Consider the following 21143-nt stretch of genomic DNA (forward strand, 5'->3'; position numbering starts at 1 on the left):
GAAATAAAGCTTTTAAGTGATGCTTGTTTACATGGAGATTTTACTCAAGATTTGTGATGAAGGTGCACTTGCCTTCAAGTTGTCTCTGAACTCTTCTGAGCTCTTTGAGAATAGATGTGATTTCCTGAAATACAGATAGACATTTTACACTGCAGAGGGAAATAAACAATCATCGGAAATACCTATAAACCTGGTCCAATAAGTCTGGAAATACCAACCTTGTTTGAGCCTTTCAGGACAGGGATGTCATTTTCAGCATTGATCTTTGCTTCAATCTCCTCCCAAATGTCCTGTTTTTTGTGGAATAGTACCCTGAAAGCACAAAAAAAATCTAGCTTGAGTACAGACAAAGCAACCACGTATAAAATGAGGAATTACTAAACTGAATATCTGATGTCCCATATCTCCCTAAGGATAGACTATCTGCCCAACACAGCATATTCTACTCACTTTCAGTCCATTAACCATGCTGGCAGGCTGTGATCACTCACTTAGTCATGCAGAGCTAACTGCATATCAGAGAGGATTAATACAACTTCTCATCTGGTTCTGGTATGAGCTGTGGGGAGAATGGCCTGACAAAGTATTGTGAACTTTTACACATGCTTCTTGTCAAGGTAAACATTCTTACTTTATTTTCTCAGCTAGTTGCTCTGTGTTTTCTCGAATAGCCAGAGAGATCTGGGACACTGGATTCAGCATAAGGTCATCAACAACAACCTGGAGAGAGAGATGACAGACATTCAGTCAGCTCTCCACTTCACAAAGACAAGGCTGATCACCGCTGGGCTAAACAGCAACTTATCAAGAGACAATCTATTTGCTTTTAAATTTAAATTCTCAAAAGGGATTGAAATGGTATGAACAATGTTATTGTCTAACCTCTTCCTGGTTCCATCCTCTGTGCTTAGAGTTGTGTTCCTGCTCATTCATCATGGTCTGGTCGGGGGCCCCGGCAGCAGGTGAACCAGGGGGAGCTCTCTGGTCGTTCACACCAGCCTCAGGAATAGGATGGACCAACTGCAATACAACAGGAGCCAGACATTAGTTAAGGGTGGTTACGATATGTGCCAATCAAAAGGTAACATATAGGAACAGAGCGATCAAGATGAATCCATGGATACGACCCCATTATTGACAGCGGAATGTTTTGCATTGGCCCCAGATGTGAGAGCAACCAATTTAAATGTTGTTGTGAGAGTGAACTGATAAATCTGCACCTGAGAAGGCTGGGCAGCCTGAGGAGATGGCTGTGCTGTCTGATAGCATGGAGTGAATGGAAACTCTTGGTTTAAAGGTTGAGTATGTCTTCTCCAGCCATTGTAACATGAACCAGTAAAGGCAGGTACGGATATACTTTAATGGGTGCTAAAGAAAATATATACATTGAAAAGCTCTCCATCAGGCCCATAAGTGTGTGACTTGGCAGTGTGGTTAACATACCTCGTCCTGGGTGGTCATGGTAGAGGCAGGTGTGTTGGCCTCCACTCCAGAAGAGCTTGGAGGATCAGTATCACCAGCCACGTCATGGATCTCCCTGGCCAGGATGGCCAGATCTTTAGCCAGGTCCTGACTCAGTCTAGAAGGGGAGAACAGACCAACATAGGGACACCTCAGGCACTCTTCCAAGAGCGAAAAAAAGTGTTGCAGTTTTGAAGCAAGCTTTCAGAGGTTTTACACATTTTGCCATGGGGCGGAGAGACATTTTTGCAATTTTATAAGAAATGTAATGCTGTTTTTCTAATTTTGCCAAGGGGCAGAGATATTGTTTAGGGCATTTTTACAGCTAATTTCCTGTAATATCCCCACAAAATTGTCATGGGGTGGAGAGAATTCTTTTACAGTTTTAAAGCCAATTTTCTGCAATTCTATACATTTTGCCATGACTAATGCCATGTTAATTATATCTGAGTGAGAGTGACTAACAAAATCCATGGGGGCTCCCTGGATGTCAGGGTCCCGGTCAGTATTTGGCCTTGATTACTACATGTTTAGATAGCTTGCTAGACAGACTTACCAATCAAATGATTGCTAGCCATCATTGAGTGACTGCTAATGGCTAACATAAAAAGAGAAAAAATGCTGATGCACAAACACATTTCTAACTCAATGTTGAGACACCGATTGAGATCCTAAAAATAAATAAATGATATATATATATATATATATATATATATATATATATATATATATATATATAAATAAATTTAAAAAAGAGTCTGGTGCCCTAAGCGGCCGTTTATGCCTGGAGCCAGCCCTGGTTGTACCCCTGCTATCTCAACTCACTTTGCTATCTCAGCACTGTGGGAGGACCAGTTCTGGTAGGCGTCTCCCTCGTGACTCTCCTGGTCCGAGTCTCTTGAGCGGGCTCTGGGGCGCGGGGGGATGAGGGGCTGGGAGCGGGAGGCTGAGGGGGTCTGGGAGCGTTTGTGTTTAGGGGTGATCTGGTTACCAGAGTCATACTCCTCCTCCGAGGTGGAGGTATAGTCAGAGCCTTTCTGCCGTCGTCTGGAGCCTTGGAGCCATGAATTGGTTTGAACGGTGTTTGTGAGGTTAGGAGGATGAGGAGAAGGAAGGCAGGAAAAGACAGAGACACCATGAAAAGGACACCGCAAAAAAACTACAAACCCCAGATATCGCAAAAACACCCAAATATACCCCAGAGACCCATACAGAAGTGTTTTTGTAGAAGTGCTCATTCAGATGGTAAATGTACTGATGCAAGATCACAACCTGTCTTTCTGTATATGTTATTCATTAGGATTTTCTTTTATTCAAAAACATTCACAACCTGAAATGAGCACTCAACCCAACAATAGTAATGGCTACCGTAAAAAATAGTAATGCTGTTGAAGACCATAGAAGAAGTCACAAAGTAAAGAGAAATTTAATTATTATCGCTCAAAGGATAATGTACGTACAGTATTCGACATCTGACCCACAATACTCTCATAATTTTCTAGACAGTCGTGTTATAATTGAACGTTATATAATGATTATGAGAACATTGAGCAGATGGTATCCACTTTCACCACAGGTATTCTAGGGGAAATTCCACGGTAACAGAGTGATGCTGAGACTGATTTCACCTTAAAAGCCTTAAAAGCCTTTTACATTTTCTGTGGAAATTGTTAAGTCATTGTGCATTGAGTTGTATAGTTTGTTGAACTTTGCAATCATTGGGTTTTGTTTTGCATACATTTTAAAGTGAAAAATCCACATCTGTTACCGTGAAATTGCCCCTATAGAAAATAATTGCAGGGGTTATATTTAAATTACAAATAGAAATTCAGCATAAGTGTTGTTAGTGAAGGTCCTTATTAAAAGCCAAAGGTCAGGGACCTTTAAACCATGGCTCATGAAACAAATCTCCAGAAGAATACAACCTAGGCTTGCCCCCTTGTAACTTACTTGTTAGTTGAACTAATTGTCTCAAACTCACTTAAACCAATTCATCCAGATCATTAATAGGACTGGTCTCCTTTACGCAAACCTACATTGTGATGCTTCCAATCCAGAAGTTGACATTTTTATGTTTCATTACATTTCTGAAACATTTCAAGATTGTCTGGGACATATTTAAACACTTAAGACAGATGTTTCTACCTGTAATGACCACTTTGTCAAAAGACTAATGTTATATCATATTTTGCAAAGAGTAGATTGTGTGTGTAACTCACTGGCTGTGCTGCTGGTGTATTTGGCGCTGCTGGAGCGGCCGCGGGTGATGGGCTTGCAGGGAGCTCCAGAGGCCCTGCCTAGCACAGGCTTAGAGCTGGGTCTGGCGACGGAGGCCTTACGCCCAGAGCCGCTGTTGGACTCTGTGCTGCGGTTGGAGAAGCCTGTCCTGGGTGCGGAGGACTCTGTATCACTGGGAGTGGTGAAGGAGCTGGTCCTCTTCCGGGGCAGAGCCAGCATGTCCAGCCTGGAGAGCTGCTTCTTACTGTCCTTGGTGGTCCCACTGGCCTCCTGGGAGATCCTGTCCGTCTCTGTGCCCTCGTTGTCGGACGCCTCGCCCAGGCGAGCCCGACGAAGCATGGAGGCTCTAGTAGGCCTTGGGGCATACATGCTGTTGGAGCGGCTCAGGGCCTGGGACCCTTTGGAGGACTTAGAAGACTCCTCCTTCTGCAGGGGGGTGGTGTACTTCTTGCGTGCAGTGGGCCAGTAGCCCTCCTGGTCTGAAGAAATGGTATCAGGCCAGTAGGGTAAGCTGGAGCCCTGGGGGTCATCGCTAAGGTCCATGGAGCCATGTTTGCTCACACTACGTCTCATCCCCAGCCTCCTGCCTGGTTCAGGCTTACTATCTCTGCTATCTTCTCCCTGAGACCGCTGCTTTTCTGACAGGCGATTATGGGCTGACGGCTGGCGACTGGGCTCCTGGGTGAAGGAGCTGGCAGAGGACCTCTCCCTCTGAAGGCCACAGGTGATAGAGGGCTTCTTAGATCTGGTCTTGGGTGTAGTCTGGTTGCTGCGCTGGCTGGCAGTGCTGGCTGAGTCCATGTCAGACTCCCCAGACAGAGTGTCATCTATGGGGCAGGGAACTACATCAGTTTGGGCCTGGAGCTTGGCCTCCAGGGCAGCCAGAGCGTCCTCAGTCTCCTTGAGGTAGGAGTGGGTGTCCTGGCTGCAGATACCCTGGAACACCTCAGCAGGGTCTGGGTCATTCTGCGCAGGCTGGCTGGAGATGTGGGGGAGTCTGGTGACCTGTGCAGCATCACTTGGCTGGTCCTTAGTGAAGCTCTCCTGCCTGACCAGAGACACTGAGATCTCCTTGGGCTGAGGGCTGACTCTACCCTGGTAGTCCTGCTTGGGAGCTGACGAGTTGGGCTTCACAGTCTTCTGTGAGTCCTGTCCACCCCGTTGTTTGGTCAGGGTGGCTGTGGAGAACTGTGGTGTATTAGGAGGAGGTGGTAGTTTTCTCTCAGTCCTGGGCGTATTGGGTCTGGATCCCCGCTCCTCAGAGTCGATGTAGAATGATGTAGACTTGGGTGGAAGTCTGGGCCTCTCCTCTTCTCTGCTCTGAGATGAACTCTTGTCTGTCATATCTGGTGTGGGCGTCGTCCTCTGTTCTACGATGGAGCCGTCGTCTGACTTACTGGCATCACTCAGGCTGTCTGGGTCTAGGTCATCCTGTACAGACAGGTTGTGGAGTCCCTCCTGTGGACAGAGGGCTCTGGAGCTCTTCTCTCTGACATCATAGGTAGAGTAAGTGTCCTGATGGACAAGAATGCTGGGAGTTGGAGTCTCATTCTTCTCCACCAACGGTGCCTGAGGCAGAATCCGCCGTGTTCTGGAACTCTGGCCTTCTGATTCCACACTTTTGACGTTGCGACTGAGCATCGCCTGATAGCCGGTCCTCCCACCAACTGAATGGAAACAGAAGGATGCATTTTTTATGAAGTTGATAATCAGGACTATAACTCATTATCATTTCAAATTCTGTGCAAATTCCCATCAGGTGACTTACCTCCTCCTGACAGCTCAATCTGTGAGGGGATGTCAAAGAGGCCTGAGGAAGGGCCAGAGTCTGTGTAGCTGTCTGCCAGGCTGGCCCAGCGAGACACCCACTTAGAACCACCAGACACCTGCATGAAGGATCACTAGTTATTCATGTCACAACAGCAGTCAGTAAACACAATAACGCTTACAATACAAGGAAAAATAACACAATCCCGTTCAAGAAATTATAATTTACGCTTTAAAAATCTATTAGGGAATAGACACATATACAGCTAGGGATGTTAGTGTCATTTCCAGATATAAAAAAATATCCTAGGACAGCAAAAACATGCCAACCGCCACAAAGCCATTCCTATTCCTCAGATAGAAACCAAGGACACCACAAGAGAAAACCAGTTGGTCACATCCAAACCCAGCAGGAAGTAAAGAACTACAACACCAACACCCCCATAAACCAAAAGACACTACACAAAATCTGCGAGGGAGATAAGGAGAAACCATGGAGAATCAAGAGACCAAAACATGCAGATTTGTGCTTCCCAGTTTATTGACCCAGTAGATGAATTAAATGACTGATTGATTGATTGATTGTTTGTTTGATTGCGTTAGCTCTGGGAATCTGTCACCACACGGAGGCCGGCTGGGGGTTTACCTGCAGCTGATTCTGTCCCTGCCCTGGAGCTGGCCTTAGATCCACAGAGCTACTCTCCCTACGCTCCTCCCTGTCCTGAGCCTTAACAGGCTTATATGATGCTGCTGCAGCGTCGCTGGGCTGCTCTGGCCCCTCAACAACCCCAAACACCTGTCAGAAACAAAGCATGATGTGTGAATGCTGTCGCTCCAGGGCTGTCGGCTGCCAAGTCCTCTGCGCTCCTGTGTGACACCCATGAAAGCTTTTGTTAGATAGCATGGCTGTCGGATACTTGACAAAGCAGGTTCTCAGGCTGAAGCGCATGGCATGACAAGGTGTGATATTAAAACAAACTTGGAGAGATAAGACTATTACAGAGAGTAATGCAAAAAGACTTGCCTGGTCTATCTTGCTGCGTGCCTCCACCACCTCTTCATCCTGGACCTCTGTCTCGATGGTGTAGGTGCCTGCTTCACTCAAGGCATCGTCCTCCTCATTCCCCAAGCTTCTGGGGCTTCCAACCTCCAGGATCCGTGCGGCCTCCAGGCTCCGTGCGGCCTCCAGGCTCCGTGCGGCCTCCAGGCTCCGTGCGGCCTCCAGGCTCCGTGCGGCCTCCATGGTGTGGTTGACCAGGGATATTAGAGGGGCTTTCAGGGGCACAGGCTGGTTGACGGTGGAGGTCTGAGTCAGATATGGGACAGGGGGCTGAGGGGGGCTTGGTGGGGTATGGTGGGAGTTGGGCACTGCTGCCATTTCTGTTGGTGGTGGGCTGATGGTAGGAGACACAGGTGAAGTCTTCCTCTCCCAGGTTGTGTTCATGCTCGGTCTAGTCTCCTGTCTGGACTCCCTCAGGAACTCAGCAGTGAAGTCCTGGGCCAGTTTAGACCTCCGGCCCACACTTCTAAAGGGCCTGGGCTGTATGGAGGAGGATTGGGAAGAGAAGCTAGTATTGATCCGATCCTCTGTCTTCTCCCGCCTCAGGGAGCCGGCCCTCTGGGGGCCTCCAGAGCCCGGGCCCTTCAGGGGTATGGTGTACTGCTGGGTGTGGGAGCTGGGGCTCAACTTCTTCTCCAGCTTGTTCCTAAGGGCCGGGCTGTCGGGCTGGACTGTGTTGCTGGTGAAGGTCTGTGAACGCTTCTTGCGTGGATTGTCATCAAAGAACTCGATGACGAAGGCCTGCTGGGGGTCTTCTTTGCCCTGGCTCTGAGGAGGGGAGTGAGTCTCTGGAAGGGAGCTGGACAGAAGGTCCTCTGAGTCAGGGGGTGTGAAGGGTCTAGAGGGCTTTGACTGGATAACCTGCTTCCCGTTCACAACAGAATCCTCAGAGTTGCCCCGAGTCCCATCCTCATAGTGATGGCCTGACGGTAAATACAGAAACATGTTAACTTGAAAGCTCTGACAGTAACAGTGGATTCAGTGTATAAATCATTGAGTCACTCACCTGTGGAAGCATTGTTGTAGATGGGCAGGTCACTGTTGGTGCTGAAAATGTCCTCTGTCCGAGACCACCTCTGCATCATGCGCACATTGCTTTGGTCCAGCCAATCAGCCACCTTGCTCTCTGCTGACATCACCTCCGTGGGTGCGGTGACCGCCTCCTTACTCAGGAGCTTGCGTTGCTGGCGGAAGGAGAACTTGGTCACATGGTCTTTGATCTTGATTTTACCAGGCATGCATTCATCAAACTCGATGGTGAAGGAGGCGTGGCTCTGCACCACAGGGGGTGTGGGGGTGGGGGTTGGGGGGAGAACAGGGACAGCAGGGGGGTCAGTGTCCTTAGTGGGAACCTCCTGGAGCTCCCGCTGCTGGAACTCCTTGGTGGGGATCTCAAAGTAGCTGGGCTCCCTGTGGTGCGAGTAGATGGACTTGGCCTGGCTATCTGACAGGGAGCCGTTGACCTCTTGTCTGTAGCTCTCGTTAGTATTCTCTGTAGGGGCAGACACAGGGGACAATATAGATAAATACTATACAGACCAATACTGTAAACTAGTGATTTTGGGGGGACGGGGAAATCAATAAAGTTGAATATCGCAATATTATTTGACGATATTATATTGATATTTGATATCATTAGCATTAGCTAGCGCTTGTGAGCGCCAAAACTCACACTTTCATTTCCCTGACTGATCAAAACTAGTTTTATCATGCTCTCTCATCTTTCTGCAGCAGACATATAGTGAGAAATATTTTTGGAACATCAAATCGCAATATCGAATCACAATGCACAGAATTGTGAGAATCATGAGAAACGCAGGATATATCATAACGGCACCTAATTATCATGATAATAACGTATTGTGAGGTCCCTGGCAATTCCCAGCCCTACTGTAAACTGCAGGCACAAAGGATATGCAGTATGAGTTGGGTAAGGGAAGGAATCACAGACACTACTCGAATGAAATATTAAATATGCAAAGGAAAACAAATCACAGAAAAACTCTGCCAAGTATTCCCTATAAATCTGCAGCCACAAATAATAAGGTGGCTTGACTAAGTAAACAAACAAAAACATCAGCCAATCAATGGGTGCCAGGCCAGCTGTTCCAGCCAGGCTGGGCAGCATGAGGCTAACAGTCACCCTCCCTCCTCTCTCCTCCACCCTGTCCCCTGGTCTTACAGGGGTAATCCATCACGAGGCACTGCCCGCTGGCCTGGGATGGCCCTGGACCAACCTGGCTCAGTGTGACACTGGCAGCTCCTGGTCACTAGTCGGCACTACAGAGCTAAACACCATCCATCTCTCAATGGATGTATTGAAAACTTTTGGTGTGATGCATAACAAAGTATTATGCTTGCCACTCTAATCAAATACATTTGGCTGTAACCTTTATGAGTTATCACAGCTAATAACAATATTGAAGTGCCAGGCCTCTTTCAGAGTGACATGCTCACGCTCACATATCCGGAGAAACAAATGAACTGATAGTATACGAATAGTAGAGAAGTGTTTGTTCAAGACCTGCAGGATCCTCGTCTGGCTGCTGTCCTTCACCGTGTTCAGCATCATCCTCCCCCCACCACGACGGCTGCCCATACAGAGGAGTGGGTCTGGACACTGGAGCCTCGCTGGCCACTAACAGACACACACATGATAAGATACATGGACAGAGAGAGAACAGAGTGAGTACTGCAGCAACTGCCTTAATTTTGCTGGACTATAATAAATACAAAAACTGAGTGATGTAATAGTCACATAGCAGAATGATTGCAAACCCTATAAAGTCTGGGTTTTAAGTGAAGCTGTGCATTGAAACATTGCAAATAAGCGTAGCACAAACAGTCACAGTGGATAATATTCTGCATTTTGTCCTACTAAAATGTTTCATCAATTTAATAACTTTGATAAGAATCAGCCATTGGCAAAGCAGGTAGAGGGGCCTGGAGTTATGAGGTCACGTGATACACAATCCTCGGAGGAGGAGAATGAGACTGGACATGGTAATCCGAATCTTCACTAAAGGGGGGAGATGCAGAAATATAACAAATGAGAAGCTTTTCAAACACTGGTTTACGATGACTCATCTCTCCAGAGCAGAACATTGAGACGAACTGATAACCTTCCATGTACAGTATATGGTCATACAGTACTTGCTGCTGTCCTGCTTGAATGCATTATCACGGTTGAGCCATGTAGTGGTGGTCCCTAGATTCTAAAAGGTCACTTCTATAGATGCCAAAATACAGGTTGGTTCCACGCGCGTTTCCATATATGAGAGGTTGCTGACACAGTTAAATTATATTTATTGTTAATTGATTGTCACACAGATTCTAGGTTGGTAAGTGGTTTATAATTCAATAACAAATAAACCAAAATATATTCTTTACATTTTCTGTCTTTTATATAAAATTGCACTAACAAACCATATGAATCTGTTTTTATCCATCTCCTACATCTGACCAATAAGGGCACTAGGGCAGATTTCCTGTCACCCTCAATAATGTGATGACATCCAACAGCTGGTTGGCAAGCCCAGGGCACTAGCCTATATGGCATAAATCAGATTATCCACATGCCTGGTGTCTGTGAACTAAACAGACACATTAGGGCTCTCACACTGGAGTTGTAGTGCTTTGGTTTATTTAGGCCAAAGTGCTGTTGCCCAGGACACACAATAAGATATCAACAGAGAGGGAGGGAGGGAAACAGAAGGGCATGTCACTAATTCCATTTGGCTTACCCAATGCTTCATTTCTAGCTACACAGGATGGATGACACAGCCTAAAATGGTTTGTGGACTTTCTCTAGTGCTGCACTGAGTCATTTTAAGCTTTTCTATGTTGGTGTGTATCATGAATGATGAAGCCGCTAATGAAAGACATGAAAATAAACTTTAAATCCAGAGCTCTTCTCAGGCAGTGGAAACCATAAGGATACATTTCCACATTACGTTCTACACCGAACAAAAATAAAACGCAACATCCAACAATTTCAAAGATTTTACTGAGTTACAGTTCATAAAAGGAAATCAGTCAAATGAAATAAATAAGTTAGGCCCTAATCTATAGGTTTCATATGACTGGGAATACAGACTTCCATTGGTTGGTCACAGAAACCTTTAAAAAAAAAGTAGGGTGTGGATCAGAAAACCAGTCAGTATCTGGTGTTACCACCAAATCAAATCAAATCAAATTTTATTTGTCACATACACATGGTTAGCAGATGTTAATGCGAGTGTAGCGAAATGCTTGTGCTTCTAGTTCCGACAATGAGGTAATAACCAACAAGTAATCTAACTAACAATTCCAAAACTACTGTCTTATACACAGTGTAAGGGGATAAAGAATATGTACATAAGGATATATGAATGAGTGATGGTACAGAGCAGCATAGGCAGGATACAGTAGATGGTATCGAGTACAGTATATACATGAGGTGAGTATGTAAACAAAGTGGCATAGTTAAAGTGGCTAGTGATACATGTATTACATAAGGATGCAGTCGATGATGTAGAGTACAGTATATACGTATGCATATGAGATTAATAATGTAGGGTAAGTAACATTATATAAAGGTAGCATTGTTTAAAGTGGCTAGTGATATATTTACATAATTTCCCATCAATTCCCATTATTAAAGTGGCTGGAGTTGAGTCAGTGTCAGTGTGTTGGCAGCAGCCACTCAATGTTAGTGGTGGCTGTTTAACAGTCTGATGGCCTTGAGATAGAAGCTGTTTTTCAGTCTCTCGGTCCCAGCTTTGATGCACCTGTACTGACCTCGCCTTCTGGATGATAGCGGGGTGAACAGGCAGTGGCTCGGGTGGTTGATGTCCTTGATGATCTTTATGGCCTTCCTGTAACATCGGGTGGTGTAGGTGTCCTGGAGGGCAGGTAGTTTGCCCCCGGTGATGCGTTGTGCAGACCTCACTACCCTCTGGAGAGCCTTACGATTGTGGGCGGAGCAGTTGCCGTACCAGGCGGTGATACAGCCCGCCAGGATGCTGTCGATTGTGCATCTGTAGAAGTTTGTGAGTGCTTTTGGTGACAAACCAAATTTCTTCAGCCTCCTGAGGTTGAAGAGGCGCTGCTGCGCCTTCTTCACGATGCTGTCTGTGTGAGTGGACCAATTCAGTTTGTCTGTGATGTGTATGCCGAGGAACTTAAAACTTGCTACCCTCTCCACTACTGTTCCATCGATGTGGATAGGGGGGTGTTCCCTCTGCGGTTTCCTGAAGTCCACAATCATCTCCTTAGTTTTGTTGACGTTGAGTGTGAGGTTATTTTCCTGACACCACACTCCGAGGGCCCTCACCTCCTCCCTGTAGGCCGTCTCGTCGTTGTTGGTAATCAAGCCTACCACTGTTGTGTCGTCCGCAAACTTGATGATTGAGTTGGAGGCGTGCGTGGCCACGCAGTCGTGGGTGAACAGGGAGTACAGGAGAGGGCTCAGAACGCACCCTTGTGGGGCCCCAGTGTTGAGGATCAGCGGGGTGGAGATGTTGTTGCCTACCCTCACCACCTGGAGGCGGCCCGTCAGGAAGTCCAGTACCCAGTTGCACAGGGCGGGGTCGAGACCCACCATTTGCCTCATGCAGTGCAACATCTTCGCAAACATGCTCAATGGGTGACATGTCTGGTCAGTATGCAGGCCATGGAAAACTGGGACATTTTTAGCTTCCAAGAATTGTGTACAGATCCTTGTGACATGGGGCTGTGCATTACCATGCTGAAACATTAGGTGATGGCGGTGGATAAATGGCACGACATTGGTCGTTGTCCGTAGCTTATGCTTGCCTATACCATAACCCCATGGGGGTTAATCTGTTCACAACATTGACATCACCAAACCGCTTGACCCCACACAACGCCATACGCTGTCTGCCATCTGCCCGATAAAGTTGAAACAGGGATTCATCTGTGAAGAGCACACTTCTCCAGCCTGCCAGTGGCCATCGAAGGTGAGCATTTGCACACTGAAGTCAATTACAACGCCGATCTGGAGTTAAGACCCTTGTGAGGATGACGGGCACGCAGATGAGCTTCCCTGAGACGGTTTCTGAGACTTTGTTCAGAAATTCTTTAGTTGTGCAAACCCACAGTTTCATCAGTTATCCGGGTGGCTGGTCTCAGATGAGCCCAAAGGGGAAAAAGTCAGATGTGGAGGTCCTGGGCTGGTGTGATTACACATGGTCTGCGGTTGAGGCTGGTTGGACATACTGCCAAATTCTCTAAAACAACATTGAAGGCAGCTTAAGGTAGATAATGACCATTCAATTCTATGGCAACTGCTCTGGTGGATATTCCTGCAGTCAGCATGCCAATTGCACACTCCCTCAAAACTTGAGACCTCTGTGGCATTGTGTTGTATGTCAAAACTGCACATTTTACAGCTGCCTTTTACTGTCCCCTGCACAAGGTGTACCTGTGTAATGATCATGCTGTTTAAAATCAGCTTCTTGGATTATTTTAGTGAAGGAGAAATTCTCACTAACAGGGATGTAAACAAAACTGTGCACAAAATGTGAGAGAAATATGCTTTTTGTATGTATGGAACATTTCTGGGATGTTTTATTTCAGCTCATGAAACACTGGACCAACACTTGACATGTTGCGTTTATATTTTTGTTCAGTATATATTAAAAAGTAGTTGGCCTGTCAGGGTAGACTACAGTAGGCCAGACAAGGTCACCTCAGAGAGCCAGCAGGCTGCTTTACAGACAGCAGGAGGAGAAGACAGACTCCACAGTCCACACCCTATAAGACTTCAGGAAAAACAGACATTTCTGAGCCTCACAGTGTTGAGTCCCTTGACTGTCAACAGGGTGTGGCCTGTAGGGAACGGGACACTGGTCACCTCACCAGTCCAGCTGCTTCAGGAGGAAATAAAGAGTCAGACAGCAGCTACATAAACCCATCACATACAGGCAGAGTGGGATGAAGGCTGAATGTAAACATTTAAACTAAGTGTAAATGGCTGGAAGTCTGGCATGTCATAACCTTCTGACTGTCAGTAGTTAAAGACACTAGTGATGGTCCATCCTTGCATTCCACTGCTGGATAATTGGTCTGGATGAACTGGATTACAGAGTGGGATCAGCTGGGTTAAATGGTTTACTCTACTGTCATAGAACATGGTTGATCAACTTACAGTTATGGGAGCTATGACATCCAGTTTTAAAGATTGTGGAGCGAGACAGCAGTACTGCTTATGAAGAGTTACAGTATATGATCAATACAAGTAGGCTTGGCTGGCTTACACAACCAACTGATATACCCAAATTCCAAATCCAAGTCATCAAGGCTATGTACAGTATGATGACAATTCAAGAGAAAACATCAAGTGATCAGTGAATTGTGCGTAAAAATGTGCCCCAATCATTGGTAATAAAGAGCTCTTTTGTCAAGTAGAGTTCATGTCTGCATCTTGTAAATTGAAACTATTTGAGAGTAGTGTGGAAATTGCTCAGCCAACAGCAGTCGTGTGTGTTTTGACCCTGTGAATGAAACTCATTCAAAATGCACTGCTTGAACCTTCGATTCCCCTGTGCTATTTAGATGTTTAGCAATTTGCCAGAGGTACTGACTGTGTGTGTGAACAATGAACATCTCTACAATATTTGAAATAAGATAAAAAATAAGATATCCCTCATTGGAATCAGACAGTACATCCGTCAGCGATTTAGTAACATAACTGCCCTGAAAATCATATTAAAGTAGAGCCCGACCAATGCGTTTTATCGGGTCCGATTCTTGGGAGACAAAAATTACTGATACCGACATAGCTGACTATGACAGGGGGGGGGTCATTTTCCCACATTGAATTCTCATGATTTGTCATCCAGAAGAGCATTTGTCCTATAACTATGCTTCAAATGCTGATTTCATACATTGTGGCAATAATGACATCATGAGAATGGTCACAAGTGTTCAGATAAGCAAGTGTTCAAATAAGCATGAAATACCATTTTATCATCCTATTTATTGAATATTGGTCGAATTATCGTCCGATACTAGGGCTGTTACGGTGAACACATTACCACCACATCGGCGGTCGTGACCATTTAGTCAAGGTAACTAGGCTTCTTCAAGCTCTGATGCTGCCGATGGTCATTCGTAGCCTACCAAACTTGCTAACTGCCTGGTACTAATCACTGTGACATCAATGCATTTTTTCCCAAAATTCAAATCAAAACACTTCATGAGAGCCAATGAGCACATTGCGCAACATTTCTATAGACTCTGCAATTGCTAGAGAAAACAGAGTTTTGATAGCATCTTTTAAAGAAGTGGAGGACCTATCATCTTTCTATAGGCTTGGCCTACTATTTATTTCTCAATTTCTTAATATTAAGCACATTGCTTTGCAACAGGAGTATAGCCTACCTGGCTGGCATGAAAATTAACCACGGGAAAAGTGCTCTCCATTAGCTATTTAAGTGCATAGATGACATGTATTTATTTTCCCCATTCCCTTGAGTGCATGATAATGGTCCATTCTAAATCAAAACTTATTTCACACATTATTTAGAATAAGGCTGTAACGTAATAAAATGTGGAAAAGGGAAAGGGATCTGAATACTTTCAGAATGCACTGTATATGCTTAAAGTTATTTATGAAACTTTAGATGAGACATACGTTGGGCTATATGTTTTGATTTTTAATACATTCTAAGGTTGCATGATGCGACTCGAATGATGATGATTTGAAAAAAGGTACGAGTTCTGCTTTGTTTCTTGTGCAGGCTGCACACAATTCATCAGTCTCTCATTCCCTATTTAGCAAGCCCTTGATAATATTCCCACCAGGCCTTGAATTTCCTGGCAGCTTCCCCCTTGTGTGTCCATAACGACCCCTAAAAAAATCAATACCTTTTGAGACCAAAGTGGCCGTTGTGGGCTTAATAAAATAATTATAATTCCCTTCTCCCGGCTGCCATGCTCCGAAGCACCTCTCACTCACACGTCACGTGCTCTCGGGTCCTTCTCAAAGCATCTCGGCTAAGAAGTAGGCTACAAGTGAAGACGCACACATCGGGGATGCAACTGCGCACGTCCTTCTTATCGAATTTCGAGGCGCATATTGAAGATGCTAGAACTGTCCACGTTTAGCCTACTTGTCGTCAGCCAACAAGATGAGTAGGCCTAACAAACAGCAAAAGCACTGGCCTATGTCAATATGCTATCGCCCATAGTACAAAAGTTGACCTATTCTATTGGAAGAAGAAATACATATTCCAAACATACTCTGGGACAGTTGTGGGATGCAATAGACCCCAAATTATACAACCACTCGCATCAAAAAAACTTTAAAAGCAATGTGGCTGATGCAACAGATCAGAACGTTAGCCTAATAGTTTATCAACATTTTAAGCTATTTATTCGCATTATAAGCGCAGCAATGCACTTAAGGCAGTAGGCTATAGGCATGAATGTTCCAAGATGCAGTCAATTAGCGGGAAAACGCTATTCTCATAAGTAACCACAAAATGTGATTATGCATGTAATGCTTTATTATAAAAGCAGCATTTTTATGGTGAAAATGATCTTCCCCAAACGTGAAACTCATACACCGCCTATGTTTGCCAATAAGGCTCTTCACCGGTTGTAAAGCGGATTAATATGCTTAATTTTGAGTTATTTGGCCACTTTAGTCAAAACATATAGGCCTATGGGCTAGGCTACATGAGGTGTGCGACTATGAAAAGTTGCGCACAAAAAAAGGCATGCGCTTTTTCTTGCCTTGCTGCACGTACTGGGGATCATTCACAAGTGATAATACATCATTCACAAGTGATAATACATAATTCACAAGTGATAGGCTATTATCACCCATCAGACTATTCTTCATTTAATGTGGTCTTTACCTATTCTAAAATAGGTAAAATAACAAATGTTCCACAGAAATCTACACAAACACTTTTACAAATGCACAATAGAGAGCATCATGTATCACCGACTGGTACGGTAACTGCACCGTCCGTAACCGCAGGGCTCATTAGAGTGATGCGGTCTGCCCAACGCTTCACCCAGGGCACACTGCCTGCCCTCCAGAACACCAACAGCACCCGATGTCACAGGAAGGCTAAAAAGCTCATCAAGGATATCAACCACCTGATCCAAAGCCTGTTCACCCCGCTATCATCCAGAAGGCGAGGTCAATAGAGGTGCATCAAAGCTGGGACAGAAGCTGTTTTTCAGTCTCTCGATCTCAAGGCCATCAGACTGTTAAACAGCCATCTCTAACATTGAGTGGCTGCTGCCAACATACTGACTCATCTCTAGCCACTATAATAATGAAAAATGCATGTAATAAATGTATCACTAGCCACTTTAAACAATGCCACTTTATAATGTTTACATATCTTACATTACTCATCTCATATGTATATACTGTCCTCTATACCATCTACTGCATCTTGCCTATGCTTTTCGGCCATCGCTCATTCATATATTTTTATGTACATGTTCTCATTCATTCCTTTACACTTGTGTGTATAAGGTAATTGTTGTGAAATTGTTAGGGTAGATTACTTGTTAGATATTACTGCATGGTCAGAACTAGAAGCACAAGTATTTCACTACACTCGCATTAAAATCTGCTAACCGTGTGTATGTGACAAATAAAATTTGATTTGAAGTCCATGGAGAATAAGAGCACCTCCTCCCAGCTGCCCACTGCACTGAGGCAGTGAATTTCAATAAGCTTTTCTCTACGGCTAGCCATGCTTTCCACCAGGCTACCCCAACAGCTCTGCACCCCCAACAGCAACTTGTCCAAGTCTTCCCCCATTTCTCCTTCACCCAAATCCAGATAGCTGATGTTCTGAAAGAGCTGCAAAATCTGGACCTAAACAAATCAGCTGGGCTAGACAAAATGGACCCTCTCTTTCAAAAATGTTCCGCCTCAACCCCTTTTGCTAGCCTGTTCAACCTCTTTCGTATCGTCCGAGATCCCTAAAGATTGGAAAGCTGCCGCGGTCACCCCCCTCTTCAAAAGGGGGATGAACCAAACTGTTACAGACCTATACCTATCCTACCCTGCCTTTCTAACGTCTTCGAAAGGCAAGTCAACAAACAGATCACCGGCCATTTCAAATCCCACCGTACCTTCTCCGCTATGCAATCTGGTTTCCGAGGTGGTCATGGGTGCACCTCAGCCACACTCAAGGTCCTAAACGATATCATAACCGCCATCGATAAAAGACAATATTGTGCAGCCATATTCGTCGACCGGGCCAAGGCTTTCGACTCTGTCAATCACCGCATTCTTATCGGCAGACTCATCAGCCTTGGTTTCTCAAATGACTGCCTCGCCTGGTTCACCAACTACTTCTCTGATAGAGTTCAGTGTGTCAAATCGGAGGGCCTGTTGTCCGGACCTCTGGCAGTCTCTATGGGGGTGCCACTTGGGCTGACTCTCTTCTCTGTATACATCAATGATGTCGCTCCTGCTGCTGGTGATTTCCTGATCCACCTCTACGCAGACGACACCATTCTGTATACTTCTGGCCCTTCTTTGGAAACTGTGTTGACTAACCTCCAGACAAGCTTCAATGCCATACAACCCTCCTTCTGTGGCCTCCAAATGCTCTTAAATGCAAGTAAAACTAAATGCATGCTCATAAACCGATCTCTGCCCGCAACACTACTCTGCACGGTTCTGACTGAATATGTGGACAACTACAAATACCTATGTGTCTGGTTAGACTGTAAACTCTCCTTCCAGACTCACATTAAGCATCTCCAATCCAAAATTAAATCTAGAATCAGCTTCCTATTTCGCAACAAAGCATCCTTCACTCATGCTGCCAAACATACCCTCGTAAAACTGACTATCCTACCGATCCTCGACTTCGGCGATGTCATTTACAAAATAGCCTACAACACTCTACTCAGCAAATTGGATGCAGTCTATCACAGTGCCATCCATTTTGTCACGAAAGCCCCATATACTACCCACCACTACGACCTGTATGCTGGCTCTCGCTTCATATTCATCGCCAAACCCACTGGCACTGGTCACCATAGCAGCACGCACTGCAGCAGGTATAGTTCACTGGTCACCCCCAAAGCCAACTCCTCCTTTGGCCGCCTTTCCTTACAGTTCTCTCCTGCCAATGACTGGAACTAATTGCAAAAATCACTGAGGCTGGAGACATACAGTGGGGAGAATAAGTATTTGATACACTGCCGATTTGCAGGTTTTCCTACTTACAAAGCATGTAGAGGTCTGTTATTGTTATCATAGGTACATTTCAACTGTGAGAGACGGAATCTAAAACAAAAATCCAGAAAATTACGTATGATTTTTAAGTAATTCATTTGCATTTTATTGCATGACATATGTATTTGATCACCTACCAACCAGTAAGAATTCCGGCTCTCACAGACCTGTTAGTTTTTCTTTAAGAAGCCCTCCTGTTCTCCACTCATTACCTGTATTAACTGCACAGGTTTGAACTCGTTACCTGTATAAAAAGACACCTGTCCACACACTCAATCAAACAAACTCCAACCTCTCCACAATGGTCAAGACCAGAGAGCTGTGTAAGGACATCAGGGCTAAATTGTAGACCTGCACAAGGCTGGGATGGGCTACAGGACAATAGGCAAGCAGCTTGGTGAGAAGGCAACAACTGTTGGCACAATTGGGGCGGCAAGGTAGCCTAGTGGTTAGAGCGTTGGACTAGTAACCGGAAGGTTGCAAGTTCAAACCCCCGAGCTGACAAGGTACAAATCTGTCGTTCTGCCCCTGAACAGGCAGTTAACCCACTGTTCCTAGGCCGTCATTGAAAATAAGAATTTGTTCTTAAGGGCCTTGTTAAATAAAGGTCAAAATAAAAAAAATATTAGAAAATGGAAGTTCAAGAAGTCAATCACCCTCAGTCTGGGGTTCCATGCAAGATCTCACCTCGTGGGGCATCAATGATCATGAGGAAGGTGAGGGATCAGCCCAGAACCATACGGCAGGACCTGGTCAATGACCTGAAGAGAGCTGGGACCACAGTCTCAAAGAAAACCATTAGTAACACACTACGTAAACACTACTACTACTCATGGATTAAAATCCTGCAGCACACGCAAGGTCCCCCTGCTCAAGCCAGCGCATGTCCAGGCCCATTTGAAGTTTGCCAATGACCATCTGGATGATCCAGAGGAGGAATGGGAGAAGGTCATGTGGTTTAAAACTCCACTCTCCGTGTTTGGAGGAAGAAGAAGGATGAGTACAACCCCAAGAACACCATACCAACTGTGAAGCATGGAGGTGGAAACATTCTTTGGGGATGCTTTTCTGCAAAGGACGACTGCACCGTATTGAGGGGAGAATTATGGTCAGATATGCCAAATGGAGGGCTTCGTATGTGTGGAGTAAAGTTGGTCTAGAGTTGTTTTCTTCTTGTTGCACATGCTGGTAGAAATTAGGTGAAACGTATTTAAGTTTCCCTGCATTAAAGTCCCGGCCACTAGGCGCACCGCCTCTGGATGAGCATTTTCTTGTTTGCTTATACAGTTTTATACAGCTTGTTGAGAGTGGTCTTAGTGCCAGCATCGGTTTGTGATGGTAAATAGACAGCTATGAAAAATATGAAAACTCTTGGTTAGACTAAGTGAGGCGAGCAAAACCTTGATACTTCCTTAACATTTGATTTCGCACACCAGCTGTTATTGACAAATAGACACAGACCGCGACCCCTTGCCTTACTGGAGGATGCGGTTCTGTCTTGCACGGAAAAACCAGCCAACTGTATATTATCCATGTTGCCGTTCAGCCACGACTCAGTGAAACCTAAGATATTTTTACATTTTTTAATGTCCCGTTGGTAGGAAAGTCTTGAACCCGAGCACATTCAATTTATTCTCCAATGATTGCACATTGGCCAATAGAATGGATGGTAGAGGCGGGTTACCCACTCGCTGACAAATTCTCACAAGGCCCCCAGACCTGCGTCCCCTGCATCGGCCCCTTCTTTCATTCAAATTATGGGGATTTGGGCCTGGTCGGGTAACTGGAGTAAATTCTTCACGTCCGACTTGTTAAACCTCTAATGACTCCCCATCCCGCATGAGGGAGCGTAATCATAGCCTGACACTAATTAGCATAACGCAACAGACATAAATATTCCTAGAAAATATTCCTATTCATGAAATATATTGAGACACAGCTTAGCCTTTTGTTAATCACCCTGTCATCTCAGATTCAAAATATGCTTTACAGCCAAAGCTAGACAAGCATTTGTGTAAGTTTATCGATAGCCTAGCATAGCATTTTGTCCAGCTAGCAGCAGGTAACTTGGTCACGGAAATCAGAAAAGCAATCAAATTAAATTGTTTACCTTTGATGAGCTTCGGATGTTTTCACTCACGAGACTCCCAGTTAGATAGCAAATGTTCATTTTTTCCAAAAATATTATTTTTGTAGGCGAAATAGCTCCGTTTGTTCTTCACGTTTGGCTGAGAAATCGCCCGGAAATTGCAGTCACGAAAACGGCGAAAAATATTCAAAATTAGCTCCATAATATCGACAGAAACATGGCAAACGTTGTTTATAATCAATCCTCAAGGTGTTTTTCAAATATCTATTCGATAATATATCCATCGGGACAATTCGTTTTTC

At 45.1% G+C, this 21143-nt stretch overlaps 1 protein-coding gene across 6 annotated transcripts in view; it reads right to left on the minus strand.

The window, feature by feature from the left end:
• Window positions 1-21143, minus strand: part of LOC139383299 (centrosomal protein of 170 kDa protein B-like) — a 43513-nt gene that overhangs the window by 3907 nt on the left and 18463 nt on the right. For 3 of the 6 annotated variants that reach the window (XM_071127765.1, XM_071127763.1, XM_071127766.1), the window contains exons 7-18: window positions 9051-9164; window positions 7533-8018; window positions 6491-7449; window positions 6113-6262; window positions 5468-5585; window positions 3681-5366; window positions 2287-2515; window positions 1444-1579; window positions 883-1020; window positions 632-720; window positions 219-312; window positions 73-124 (exon numbers count right to left, since the gene is read on the minus strand). In XM_071127765.1, coding sequence (XP_070983866.1) covers window positions 73-124; window positions 219-312; window positions 632-720; window positions 883-1020; window positions 1444-1579; window positions 2287-2515; window positions 3681-5366; window positions 5468-5585; window positions 6113-6262; window positions 6491-7449; window positions 7533-8018; window positions 9051-9164 — 4251 coding nt within the window. Of the gene's footprint in view, window positions 1-72; window positions 125-218; window positions 313-631; window positions 721-882; window positions 1021-1443; window positions 1580-2286; window positions 2516-3680; window positions 5367-5467; window positions 5586-6112; window positions 6263-6490; window positions 7450-7532; window positions 8019-9050; window positions 9165-19408; window positions 19824-21143 lie in introns of those variants that run through there. The other 3 variants (XM_071127764.1, XM_071127768.1, XM_071127767.1) reach the window with 3 other exon arrangements.

The sequence above is a fragment of the Oncorhynchus clarkii genome, chromosome 25 (assembly GCF_045791955.1).
Source record: "Oncorhynchus clarkii lewisi isolate Uvic-CL-2024 chromosome 25, UVic_Ocla_1.0, whole genome shotgun sequence".
Classification (NCBI taxonomy): domain Eukaryota; kingdom Metazoa; phylum Chordata; class Actinopteri; order Salmoniformes; family Salmonidae; genus Oncorhynchus; species Oncorhynchus clarkii.